Genomic DNA, 14,100 nt, shown 5'->3' on the forward strand with positions numbered 1-14,100 from the left:
GGGCAGGCAGCCTTCGTCCCCGCCTTCCTCGCCTCCCGCAGCCGACAACAATTCCCAGAGCGCCTGGTGGTGTTGTGGGTGTCCTCCATGCTTTCACGGCGACAAAGTGTAGTTTATTTCCTCCTCAAAAATAGGTAATTCCATGTAGTTATATAGTAACTGATATGTTCACCCACCACACCACCAGCTCGTGGGACTGTTGCCGGCTGCAGGAGACGAGGAAGGCGGAGACATGCAGGGTTATTGTCTCACCTTGATGGGCGTGTACCATTTGGATTGTGACGGGGGGTTGTAGACAGGAGGAGGCCGTGGTGGAGGCCGATGCATGATGGGCTCCTCTGCTTCCTCCGGCATAGTGACCACAGCATTTTTGGCTTTCTCGAGACGTGACCCTTCCTCTGTGGACCCCATCTGCCCCCAACGCACCTATAACAGACCATGGGTACAAAAGACCGACATGAGAGACCTGTCTGTTAGTGACAGCACAGCAGCCAAAGTTAAGAACAGACACACAGCGACTCCACAAAAACCAATGCGTGTGTTTGTCAACACTTTGCCAAAATGTTGAAGTTTGCCTAAATGAATGTTGTTAAAAAAACAATGGTAGAATGACAGCATCAATGCAAAACACTATAAACATTTCATATGATTATTGTGTCTGTATTTCATTTCACCTCCATGCGTTTGATTCCTCCAGGACCTCTGCCTCCATAGTATGAAGCATCCACTGTGGGCCACCTGTGTTTGGGCAAAAGATCTTCTTCTGGTTCCTTGAAAACAACAAAAGTAAATTGAAATAACTTTACAATTAGTTTTTTTTTGGGGGGGGGGGGTTAGGCCACCCTACATGTTATTGTAGGCCCAGTTTAAGATGCAACTTAATTTAATACAATTTATGTAGCAGGGGTCCCTGCTCGGCCTCGGTTTTAGTTAAGGGGTCCTTGGCTAAATAGATGATTTTACTACTTGTTTAAGTGTCTTGGAGGCATTCAAAAATATCTTGTTCTAGTAAAAAGAGAGTAAGGCATAAAGAGAGGTGTGTTTAGAAGTGTCTTTGCTTGATTGTTTGTTTGTGTCATTCACATACAAGTGCCCAGCCCGCATAGACTTATAAGACACTTATGATGTAAGAGAAATATGTTTTTCAACAGTCTGTGGTCTACTCACAATGATGGGAGGTGGAGGAGGTGGACGAGAGGGGGGTGGGTCTCTGATCACCTGTAAAACAATATGAAAAAGTAAAAACCTATCATTGCCTATGGAGAAAATAACCCTGGCCAATTTGCAACACTGAAACGTGTGGGCTGTACTTCCATAAATAACAATAGCACTAACTTATGGTTTGTGCTTCCAAGAGGCCTGAATTGGAGGTGCATAGACTGTAAACTCACCACAGTGCAGCACAGAGGCCAGAACCACCAGAACAAAGCCAGAGCCAGTAACAGCAACAGAGCCAACAGCAACCAGAGCACCCAGGTCCCATCTGACTACAATAAACACACACGAATCGACTACACCCATTACATCATGCACCCTGGACATGTGTTTATGTATCTTGTGTTATCATTACACTGACAGTAATACCACTGAGATCTGAGTCACGTGTTGACCATTACTCACAGATACTTATTTACAATTTTGAAGATGCATGCTTTCCTCTTCAGTTATAATAGGAAGATGGGTCAAATGTTGACTGTGTCTAAATGGCAGAATTGCCTTTTTTTGACACTGTAGTTATACTATTGTAGCCTATAAAAAAAAGGTTTGTTCTGGTACTATATGATTAATACTCACACAAGATGTAGCATAGATGGTGATGGGACTGGAGATGTAGGATTGTCCATTATTCAGGCTGACCAGCACATCAATTGATCTGCAATTAAAAGGCAGAATCGAAGAAAACGTGGTGAAATAGGACGTTATATTGATGTCTTGTTAATTAATGGAGTTACAGCTACAACGTTTGAGAAGCATTGCCATATAGCAGTTTCCCTGTTGGCCTTCCAACGCTATTATTGCCAAGAACATTGACTCACTGAAAAAGGAAGTCATTGCCATTCATATGCTTATCATTTTTTGACCAGATTTCCTTATTTGCCGTTATAGTTTGCCGTTTAATACTATGTGGTTCCAATGGTTTTGAGGGTTGGACTTGAGCAGAGATTGTTTTAGCTTTGTCCTTGATAAATAGTCAAACTATGCCTGAGTGTTTCAGTAAGGAGAGAGTGTTACAGAGTGGGTGAGACCTCATAGGAAGTGAGAAGCGACTGGGGACAGATAGAGGAGGGGGAGAGAGAGAGAGAGAGCGCTGGTTGAAGTGAAGTTAAATTAGCTTTGGCTCGCTCTCTAAATGCCACAGAGATATTCTGGTCAGACTGGCTTCAGTTCATCCAACACTTTGAGCTGCTGATAGTTCTACTGTAAACATTGTTCTCTCTTCTCTCTCCACCACACACACAACGGATTTCTAGTTTCCAATTTGAACCCACTGTAGTTGCACAGGCCTAGTGCTCTGATTAGTCAAAGGAAGAAATGTTGATGGATCTAAATGGATAAATTGACGCACAGGGATCTACTAATATACGGTAATGGCATTGTTGTTTTTTAAATTTCCATCAGCTTTATGAAATAGCATTGTGCCGGCCAATAATGCACTTTCTGTATAAGCCTTATAAGGTCAATCCGGCATTGTCAGACAAATGCCAGGGTAGTGATGTTATAAAATTATGTCATGCTGATTTTTTCTTTCACAAAAATTGAATGTCTTTTTCTATTTAAGGTAAACACAGATACTCATTCCTCTCGTTTGAATCACAAGGGAGTTACTGTGCAACAAGGAAAGTAGAGAAAAACCAGGAAAGAAAGGACCAAAAAAAAGTGATATGAAAGCTTTAGTCACCTTTTCAGTGTTCAAACACAAGTGTGGTTTCTCAGCTGTAATTCCTGTTTATTTTGATGTGGTGGGACTGGGGCTGATGAAGCTAATGTCCTTATCACACACAGGCACCTGAACCCCGTGTGTGTGTGTGTGTGTGTGTGGTGTGTGTGGTGTGTGTGTGTGTGTGTGTGTGTGTGTGTGTGTGTGTGTGTGTGTGTGTGTGTGTGTGTGTGTGTGTGTGTGGAGACTTACTGTCCGACCTCATGTAGAACAGGAGCTGGACACAGCAGATAGCCATCTCTGACGACTTTTGGCTTCTGGTCTGAGAAGGAATAGAGATGGACAAACTGATGGTCTTACTGCCTATAAAAGAAAGGATGTTCTTGCAAAAATATTCCATAAAAATAAATACACAAAACAAAACAAATTTGTCTGTGCGTGCACTTAGGGTGTTTCAACTCATGAAAGACAATGGCTCATGGATGAGTTTACAGTCCTAGCGTTGGTACATCATCTCATTTTACACAATGCAAATTAACAAAGAGAAGAAACCATGTACCTTTACTGTCATAATGTTTCATTTAATGTGTGTGCATAATGCACTCAAAAGAAAGATTTATTTTTTTGTCACTATTTTAATTGAAACATGTATTCACATAATGTTTCATGAAGGATAAGAGCAGAAGGATGATGGCAATGGAAAGAGTAAAAGACAATCCAGTAGAAGAGATAAAAACAAGCTGGTCAGAAGAAGCCAAGGAAGATAAGATACAGTCATGTGTTTTCCCTTTATGTACTCTCAGTGACATTACGAGGACACCGATCTGTTAATAGACTAATGAGACAGAGGAACATGTCCTCCCTCCCTCTGCTCAGTCTCATAATGTGTCCTCTGTTCTCCGGCTGAAGTCAATAAAAAGCAGCCACTGTTTGTTTCTGGACGTCATGATTTCCACTGCATTGCACATTGTATCACATTTCACCTCATAGATGTTGCTATCTCAAAGTGTATTGCAGTACTTAAGCACTTGTTTGGGCTTTAATGGTGAGTAAAGGTGTAAAATTGCTTCATACCACGAAGGTTCAAATAAGTGCATCCTTTGCATTAGCATGCAAAAGCCAATTGTAAATCCGCTGGCCCCTGAAGCACAACTGTGGAAGAGTGTTTTGAGTGTGTGGCATTTACTGACCGTATGTCTTTTGATTGACAGTGAGGGAGCAGAGAATGTTGTCTGTCCTCCTGGATCCGCTGAAGCCACTGCCCCTCAACACCACACTGAAAGACTCTGAGACACACGCCAGACACACATTACACTACTGTGACCTATGGGACTTTCATTGCAGCAAACAGAAACAACAAAAAATACAAATGTGAACCTCATAGTGATGCTAAAAGGGAGTCAAGGGAGCCTATTAGGCTTCATCCTCTGGGGACCATGAGTATCTAAGTTTTATGGCAATCCAACAAATCTTTGTTGACATATTTCAGTCTGGACTATACTAAAAATGGTTTTAGAGTGATACATGTTTTGCTTCCATGTAGCAACTGGCTCATATCATGCAACATGATACACAAATCCTTGAGTGTTGTAATTCTGTAAAACAGCAGAGTGATTCAAGAAGAATGTGTCAGTCAGTGTTTATCCTCAAACAACCTTGATTTTAAATGAAACACTGGATAAAAACAACAAAAAGAACACATGAAAACATTGTAAAAAAAATCCCCAAAAAGGAAGGACCATTAGAATGATCTTCAATCCAGACCAACCTACAGACCAACATTTTCATCACTAAAGACACGCTGTTAGTGTTGCTAAAAAATGCATTTGACATAATTTACACCATATATTTAGTGCATTATTATATTCAAACATATGACGGGGGGGAATGTGTGGCGGGTGATAACCCAGATTTGCAGGTGTGTGGGTAAGATGATGGTGGAGTTTCTTGTTTTCCCATGTCACAAACTTTTAAATAAATTCACCTTTTAAAACCTGATAAGATGGCAAACATACAACAAGATATACATAACTACTTGTGTAGGTCAGAGATGGGAAGTAACGAAGTACAAATACTTCGTTACTGTACTCAAGTAGATTTTTCTGATATTTTTACTTTACTTTACTATTTATTTTTGTGGCGACTTTTACTTTCTACTCCTTACATTTTAACACAAATATCGGTACTTTCTACTCCTTACATTTTACAAAATTGGCTCGTTACTTTAGTTTTTACAAGAGGTTGTTATGTCGGAAAATAGCGCGGACACGCGCCACACACCGCGAGCGGTTTCGCGCGCCACACGGAGAAAAAAGTGAGAGAAATGAAAAGGGGACAAGCTGTCCGGAGATTAACCAGCTGAGATTGTGTGTGTGCCTCTTTGAGAACTGTAAGTCGTATAACTCATGTTGCCAGTTCACTTAAGCCTGTTGTTGGTCTATAGTTCTTCACATTTAAAGTAAGTTAGCTAGTGGTTCTGGTGTGTTCTTCACCTGTTAGCTAGTGGTTCTGGTGTGGTCTTCACCTGTTAGCTAGTGGTTTTGGTGTGGTCTTCACCTGTTAGCTAGTGGTTTTGGTGTGGTCTTCACCTGTTAGCTAGTTTGCACGTTGATCTCAATGAAGCATCAACAGTTTCACAGCTTTATTCGCATGAGTTTTTTTTTTTTGGACCGAACTTCAGATTCTGTAGTTCAGTTGACAAGTGGATGGAAACTTAGCTAGACAGAAGTTGTCTCCGTCTGTGTTTTAACAGACACACCTGGGCATACACCATTCTGCATTAATTCACAGCAAATCATTGAGGCTTGATGGCGCTAACGTTAGCACATAGTAGTATGAGGGCGCTAACGTTAGCACATAGTAAGGAGGGCAACATGATTGAAAATGAAGAAAACAGCAAGACATTCCCATCATCCTCAGCCTTATCTGAGAGAGATGTTTGAGACAGTAGACATCAAGAAGGACTCCTGGCCAATGTGCTGGGGAACTTCTTCATTAATGTCTGTTTAGTCATTCATATTTTTATATTTTTATGTTAGGGGGAAAGATTAAAAATAGAAACTGGATCTGTGAATTCTCACAGAATCACAACTGAATTCATATATTGCTAGTAAGTCAGAATCTTATTAACCTGAAGTCCCAGTCTCTGTCATAATAATCATATATGTGATGTTTTAGGCCTATTGGCAAACAGCCATTTAAAATGTAGCCTTTGCCATATAAAGACATGTCCTCCATGTCCACTGAAGTTCCTCAGCGTCTCTCTAGTAACATCTGTGTGCTCCAGGTAGCTTTCGCAAGGCTACTTTTACTTTTATACTTTAAGTAAATTTTCAAGCCTGTACTTTGTTACTTTTACTTGAGTAAGGAAGTTTAATCAGTACTTCCACTTTTACCGGAGTTATTTTAACACAAGTATCTATATCTACTAAGTACGGAAAGTGAGTACTTGTCCATCTCTGGTGTAGGTACACTACCGTTCAAAAGTTTGGGGTCACCCAAACAATTTGTGTTCCTGAAAAGTCACACTTATTCACCACCTTACGTTGTGAATGAATAGAAAATAGAGTAAGACATTGACAAGGATAGAAATAAGGATTTGTATTTGAAATAAGATTTTTTACATCAAACTTTGCTTTCGTCAAAGATCCTCCATTTGCAGCAATTACAGCATCGAGACCTTTGGCATTCTAGCTGTAATTTGTTGAGGTAATTGGAGAAATTGCACCCACGCTTCCAGAAGCAGCTCCCACAAGTTGGATTGGTTGGATGGGCACTTCTTGCGTATCATACGGTCAAGCTGCTCCCACAACAGCTCAATGGGGTTCAGATCGGTGACTGGCTGGCACTCCATTACCGATAGATACCAGCTGCTGCTTCGCTCTAAATAGTTCTTGCACAATTGGAGGTGTGTGTTAGGGTCATGTTCCGTTGTAGGATGAAATTGGCTCCATCAAGCGCTGTCCACTGCGTATTGGCATGGCGTTGCAAAATGGAGTGATAGCCTTCTTATTCAGAATCCCTTTTACCCTGTACAAATCTCACCTTACCAGCACCAAAGCAACCCGGACCATCATATTAACTCCACCATGCCTAACAGATGGGTAGGCATTCTTCCAGCATCTTTCATTTGTTTGCGTCTCACAAACATTCTTCTTGTGATCAAAAACCTCAAACTTGGATTCATCCGTCCACAACACTTTTTCCAGTCTTCCTAGTCTGTGTCTTTTGCCCATCTTAATCTTTTTCTTTTATGGCCAGTCTCAGATTGGCTTTTTTTGCCACTCTGCCCTGAAGCCAGAATCCCGCAGCCGCCTCTTCACTGTAGATGTTGACACTGGTGTTTTGCGGGTACTATTAAGAAGATGCCAGTTGGGGACCTGTGAGGCATCTGTTTCTCAAAATAGAGACTCTAATGTCTTATCTTCTTGCTCAGTTGTGCAACGCGGCCTCCCACTTCTTTTTCTACTCTGGTTAGAGCCGTTTGTGCTGTCCTCTGAAGGAGTAGTACACACCGTTGTAGGAAATCTTCAATTTCTAGCAATGTCTCGCATGGAATAGCCTTCATTTTAAGGACACAAGATAGACTGTCGAGTTTCACGATGTAAGTTCTCTTTTCTGGCCATTTTGAGCGTTTAATTGACCCCACAAATGTGATGCTCCAGAAACTCAATCTGCTCAAAGGAAGGTCAGTTTGTAGCTTCGTAACGACCTAAACTGTTTTCAGATGTGTGAACATGATTGCACAAGGGTTTTTAATCAAATTAGCCTTCTGAGCCAAGGAGCAAACACATTGTGCCATTAGAACACTGGAGTGTAGTTGCTGGAAATGGGCCTCATACACCTATGTAGATTTTGCACCAAAAACCAGACATTTGCAGCTAGATAGTCATTTACACAATTAGCAATGTATAGAGTGATTTTCTTCAAAGTTAAGACTAGTTTAAAGTTATCTTCATTGAAAAGTACAGTGCTTTCCTTCACAAAATAAGGACATTTCAATGTGACCCCAAACTTTTGAACGGTAGTGTATATCTATTCTAACAATAACATGTCTTTTAAAAAATCTCAACATACCTACACATTATAAAATAAACTAACGTTTCATTCTCACGTTGAATGCAACACGTAAGAAGAGACAGGGGGAGGTTGTTGCCGTCTAGGCTAACCTTTAGCAGCTGTGTGCCTTTGTGTAGCGAGCCAAGGTCAGCTTTAGCGCGTTTGTAACACTTACCATTAACACAAACACTTGATGGCTCTATTGTGAATACTTCTGCGCATGTCTGCTTCAGGATCTGTGTGGAGATACAGATGACGGTTGTAAGTCCGCTTCCACACTCACGCTGTGTGCCGCTGGAGGTTTTTGTGTATTGTTAGATGAGATGACGTGACCTCACCGAGTTGACGATGTCTTTAAGGGCGTGAAACCCGGACAGCACCGGGAAGACTTGTTCTGTGCCGTCTGCTATTTCAGCAAGCTGAGACAAAAATGAAAAGTCAACCTTATGCTGTATATCAACAGTTTACATTTCTGGGTTCATTTCTTGCTGCCTCTCTGGGAGGTCGTCTGCTCGTTTGGGTTCGGTGCATTAGCAGCGGTTAGGGAGGAAAAGCCTGTTTCTAGGAGATGAAAGCTCTGGACAGCTGGCTGAAGCTTTCAACTCCTGCTCTAATGATTGCAGAACAGGAAGCTTACCCGTCATTATTTAATTAGAGAGTGATGTAATTACTTCCCTACTCAGACCACAAAGTACACTGGGTCAGGAACTGGGCAGAGAAACCCTTGCACCCGCTGACTACTGAAGACTTTCCCAGTTATGAGTTGTCATTTTGAAGCCATTTATACATGCTTATAAATACTTATTATACAGATCAATACTGTCACTATAATGTGATTAAGGAATCCTTCAAGGCAGGGGGTTGCGCAACAAGCGATGCCATTTTAAATGAAATATTGCAGTATTGTCTTTCTCAACTAATGTAATTACAGTTCATCTCCTTGCACAGAAGATTTGATTAAGGATAACTTATGACATGATGCTGACTGGAGTAAAGATCATGGCTACAAACACTGAGAACCAATGGTTCTCATACATTTTGTTTTATAGGATACATTTTTATCTTTTTATTTCTTAAAGTCAACAAAGTAGACAGTTGAGCTGATTCTTATTCAGCATGAAGAACACCTCTGAGATGTCATCCATTTCTTTTTCCTGAACACAATGCTCCCTTTCAATCACTTGATACCTGCACAGGAGTAAATCAAAGTCTCTCCGAGGATATGATGACTCAAAACATGCTTCAAATAAATGATTCTATGTTTTGACATAAACGAAATGCATCATAAACCACACACTATAATTCACTGCCAGCTGCTTGCTGTTGTGTCCTTAGGAGGTTCCAGTTGAACTTAAACTGATTAAGCAACAAGGTCAAGGTGTGTTAAAAAAATCTGGGCCAAAAACAGCAGTCTATTGAATATCTGACCACAACCTAACCCTAACACACACACACACACACACACACACACACACACACACACACACACACACACACACACACACACAGAAAGACAAATACAAGCTGTGTTTAAACAAGTATCAATAACAAAGGGTTCTTTCTCACAGTGCTGCATGGCAGCCAGAGGCCAGCGAGTTAATGTCCTCTACCTGTTTGTGGTCAAAGTCCATGACCCCGACACAGTACACTCTGGCACCAAACCCTCGGGCCTTGTCAGCCTGGGAAGAAAAACACAGAGAAAGTCCTAAATGAAGTTCTGCTTCTACTGACATACAGTAAACCTATGTTTATGAAAGAAATCATTGATAAAAGATCACATGAGTGGTTTATCTTGTTACATTACATCGTTCATGTCAAGCTGTGTGTGTGTGTGTGTGTGTGTGTGTGTGTGTGTGTGTGTGTGTATTTTAGAGTGATAAATGTTTTAGCAACTGGCTCATTTCATGCAACATGATACACATATCCTTGAGTGTTGTAATTCAGTAAAAACAAACAGTGATTTGAGAAGTATGTGTCAGTCAGTGTTTATCCTCAAACCCCCTTGATTTGGTTTGAAACCCAAGATTTGAAAAACAACGTGAAGAAGACATGAAAACATCGTAAAAATACAAGAATAATAACCATTTGAATAATCTTCACAACGTGTGTGTGTGTGTGTGTGGGTGTTGTCTGTGTGTGTGTGTGTGTGTGTGTGTGTGTGTGTGTGTGGTGTGTGTGTGTGTGTGTGTGTGTGTGTGTGTGTGTGTGTGTGTGTGTGATACCTCCGTAGAGTCAGTTCAAAGGGGAAAACCTCCAGCTTGCCATCGGTCAGAACGATAATGATGCTGGATGACGGTGCAGTTTGTGTCTTCATCTGCTCTGACACCTGAAGAGCGAAAGACTCTTTAGTCTAAATAGCGAGACTCAGACAAATATTGTGCACATGAGCTGCTATGATGACACTTTTACTGTTGCATGTTTTGGATTGCTGAAACATTTTCTGTTGCCAGGTTGGAGCTGCTTGAACTATCCGATAACATATCTAATTTACTTTAAAATACCATTACACAGTATGACGCAATGGACCAAAAATTCACAAGGCCCATAGCCAGTTTGTTGGTTGTGTAAGTGTTTTAAAGTAGATTTTACATACTCTATCCTAAAATTCAAAGCAAGGTTAGTATGTTGCTTGTGTAAAATGTCCCCTTTAAGTGGCAGTTCATAAAAAAAAACAATAAAGTGTCAGAAATTAGGTTCCTGGCAGGCAATCACAATGTTAAATTAGCATAACCAGGGGTGTCGGACCGGGGGGGAAGTAGACTAGGAGTATTCAGGGCTCTTATGTGAGGAGGGCCTTTAAAGATACTAGAAGGAATAGCCGTGGATGCGGGGAGAGGCCCATAGAGAACGCCTATGTACAGAGTCCAGAATTCTGTGCTACCCCACTGAGCGCACCTACCGCTTTCATGCCTTCGTGCATGTACGTTTCACCGGCAGGTTTGATTTGGCTCAGCTTCTCCAAACCCTCGTCGATCTTAGACCTGCGCAGCCAGACCACAAAACATTGGACAACACAGTTTAAATAGAGACTGATAAGAGCTTAGTTTCTGTGTGATCTTGTTATCAGTAGTATGGTTTTTTTCAGTGGTGAGGAGGAAGAGGAGTGAAAGAGATGGCGGAAGTTTTAAAACATGAAGCTGATACCTGTCTCCCGTTAGCGGCAGTATTACAACTGCTCTGGCTGAAAAGACTATGTAGGAGACCCTCATCCTGGGACTGAAACACACAAACAGGAAGCTTGTGAATCTTATCTGCAGCATAAAAGCACATCAAATCCAAAACAATGTTTTGGATCCTTTAAGGTGAAACATTATAAGTGGATTTGGCCCTCGTGTTAACAAAAAGGATTCCTGTAACTGCTATTAAATCTTCATTTGCTTATGATTGGACAGAAAATATTTTACTGCTAGGGTGTAAACATCAGTGGAAATAGGACTTGATGAAATACAATAAGAATGATATTGATATAATACACTACGTCAAAGTAGGGGCCACTTACAAATTTCCATTCCACTCGATGTTAGACAGAAACCAGCTGTCTGGGGGGGCTGATCTTTAATCAATATCTACATTGCCATCATCAGCAACCATTCATCCAATGTTCCAAAGGCATATTCTGTTCACTAATCTGATATCATTTAAAAAAAAACTAACTGAGAAACATTGGAGAACCCTTTTGCAATTGTAAGCACATAATGTAATCTGAAAACTGCTGCGCTGGTTAAAAAAACAATGCAACTGATCTCAACTGGTATTCTGTTATAATGGAGTGGAATGGAAATTTCGAAGTGACCCCAAACTTTTGACCAGAGATATTATATATATATAATTATATATTATATATATATATAATATATAGTACTGAAACAAGACATCAAATACCTTTTTGGCAAGGTGTTCCAATATGGTGACCTTCCTGAAGTTTATATAAGTTTTTAGGTACTTTTGCTACATATAAAATGTGTTGTACTGGTACTTACTGGGTGCAGTGACAATCAAGATAAATCTAATCCAATAATATTATACAACATGGAAATCCCTAGCACGCCATAATAATACATGACACAACATGATCTGATTTCCATAAATAACACTGTTACAGAACATGGCATTATGTCTTTTTAATGTGCTATTAGAATAGAATAGAATAGAATGCCTTTATTGTCATTATACACAAGTACACGGTACTTGTGCAACGAGATTAAAGCAATCCCTTTGCAGTGTTGACACAAAAAATATAAGAATATAACAGTATAAAATATCAAAAATTAATGCCACAAAACAGTGAAACATTTAAAATGACTTTCTTTACATAACATGACAAAGCAGATTATGTTGCATAACATCATAACATGACATAAATGAATATACCATGAAATTAACATTACAATTCATCGAGCAGCCTTTCATTCCATTAAAATGTCCTTTACTGTGCGTCACTGAATCAGAATCACGAGACAACACGAGACATTCTCCGTGCCTTGCTCGCCCATTGAGCTCCACATAGTAGGAAATTCAACCCTTAAATTGGTCACTGCTACTTCCTTGCTCTACCCTTTGGGTTGTGAAGGGGAACTGGACTGTCTGTTGTGGTCAATACCAGCTTCAACATCTGGCCAGATGTTTTGCTTTCATATTTAGCAACCTTATATTAAACCTAAAGATATCACACACACCCTCTGCAATATTCCCCAGAGAGGTTTTGGAGCAGTTGGTGGCCTTGCGGGATGTCTGCTGCCCAAAATAGACATGGCCTACTCACTACTACTTTTGTAGTAGTGAGTTTGTACTATCATTTAAAAACCTATAACAACACCTCAGTGTTTTCTTAGTTTAAATATGACTGAAGTTAAAATGTAATATGCCTGATTGTCTGGAAAGCATTTTTCACTTGGTTTTAAACTGTGCTGTACAATGTTTTGTATTATTCCATATTTTATGGAGACTATTTAGTATAAATTCCTAAAATGTGAGAAAGGGCTGAGAGGAGAAGAGAGTGAGACAACACTTACCTGACAAACCTGTTGGTGAGCTGCTCCACAAATCCATAGATCTCATGCCAGTGTCCAAACACACTGCCCGACCTGCAAATACATAATTAATATATCCATCACAATACTTAACACCAACCCTAAAGACAACACAGGTGTACAGTCCATATGTACAACTTATATTTCCTGTAGAAGTTGCATTAATTAAGTGTTGATGCTACACAATGGGTCAATTTATTCTGTTGTTGCATAGAGTAAAGAGAGAACATAGGCTACGTATTATGTTGTTGTTAACTCATGACTTAGTTTAATTTATGCTTCACAACAACCTAAAACACCACAGAGAGGAACTCTGGAGGCAACACAAGTGAACTTTAAACGAGTATAGACATCTGACTGCTGTTCAGAATAAAAAAAAGATTTAAAAACCTGGAGTGATGCAGCAGAGAAATTTGGAAAACTAAAAACAGCCATACATGGATAGGACGGAGTCAAGACTCGAGCCTCTGCACTTGGGTATTACATTAATATATTGGTCTGTCCCTGGTGGCTCCATTATTCCTTAAAGCAAGCGCATGCATGCAGAGAGATCCGATCTGCATTGACTCACCTGTCTAATACAAAATAAATATCGAACGCGCCGTCGCAGGAAGTGTCGTCGCCATCACGCAGCGATGAATTAACACAGACACTTAGAAAAAGTAGGATTTGACAACATATCCATATCAGATCCATAATCCATGCGTTTCATATCAGCAGTGTGGGTAACTGCTATCTTCCATCATCTTCACAGCATCAGCCCGGCGGTTCACATGTTCAGTCACTGCTGGCTGGAAGTAGCCTACATGTGGGTTCCCTGACAGAAGGGCTCGGAAATAACCGGGGCAGGGCGCCCAGCTGCTGCACACCACTCCCAACCCAGCAGCAGTACCAACACAGCACAGCTTCCTCCATGGTTCTTCAAATTAAACTGTGGACACCAGCGTATCAAAAATACGACTCCACAAATATGATAATGCTAATAAATCTATAGTTTTTGTCAACCATGTTATGAGCGTTGTCTCATAGTTCGTCCACCAGAGGGCGCTCTACAACGTCCCTGATGCAGCACTGATTGTTTTTTTTGGGGGGGTTAGTGTGTTTTTGTTCAAAGGACTTTAAGTTTCATATCTT

General features: G+C 40.5%; 1 protein-coding gene across 1 annotated transcript in view; it reads right to left on the reverse strand.

Moving 5' to 3' along the window:
• antxr2b (ANTXR cell adhesion molecule 2b) overlaps positions 1 to 13,829 on the reverse strand; it is a 15,571-nt gene extending 1,742 nt beyond the window's left edge. Inside the window, exons 1-15 of the mRNA XM_032538929.1 lie at positions 13,538 to 13,829; positions 12,949 to 13,020; positions 11,081 to 11,152; positions 10,836 to 10,917; positions 10,162 to 10,262; positions 9,547 to 9,619; positions 8,275 to 8,355; positions 8,112 to 8,172; positions 4,069 to 4,164; positions 3,131 to 3,200; positions 1,795 to 1,873; positions 1,392 to 1,487; positions 1,168 to 1,218; positions 675 to 770; positions 253 to 426 (exon numbers count right to left, since the gene is read on the reverse strand). Coding sequence (XP_032394820.1) covers positions 253 to 426; positions 675 to 770; positions 1,168 to 1,218; positions 1,392 to 1,487; positions 1,795 to 1,873; positions 3,131 to 3,200; positions 4,069 to 4,164; positions 8,112 to 8,172; positions 8,275 to 8,355; positions 9,547 to 9,619; positions 10,162 to 10,262; positions 10,836 to 10,917; positions 11,081 to 11,152; positions 12,949 to 13,020; positions 13,538 to 13,662 — 1,329 coding nt within the window. The 5' untranslated portion in view covers positions 13,663 to 13,829. The remainder of the gene's footprint in view (positions 1 to 252; positions 427 to 674; positions 771 to 1,167; positions 1,219 to 1,391; positions 1,488 to 1,794; positions 1,874 to 3,130; positions 3,201 to 4,068; positions 4,165 to 8,111; positions 8,173 to 8,274; positions 8,356 to 9,546; positions 9,620 to 10,161; positions 10,263 to 10,835; positions 10,918 to 11,080; positions 11,153 to 12,948; positions 13,021 to 13,537) is intronic.
• Positions 13,830 to 14,100: the final 271 nt, after the last annotated feature.

The sequence above is a fragment of the Etheostoma spectabile genome, chromosome 16 (genome assembly GCF_008692095.1).
Source record: "Etheostoma spectabile isolate EspeVRDwgs_2016 chromosome 16, UIUC_Espe_1.0, whole genome shotgun sequence".
Lineage (NCBI taxonomy): Eukaryota > Metazoa > Chordata > Actinopteri > Perciformes > Percidae > Etheostoma > Etheostoma spectabile.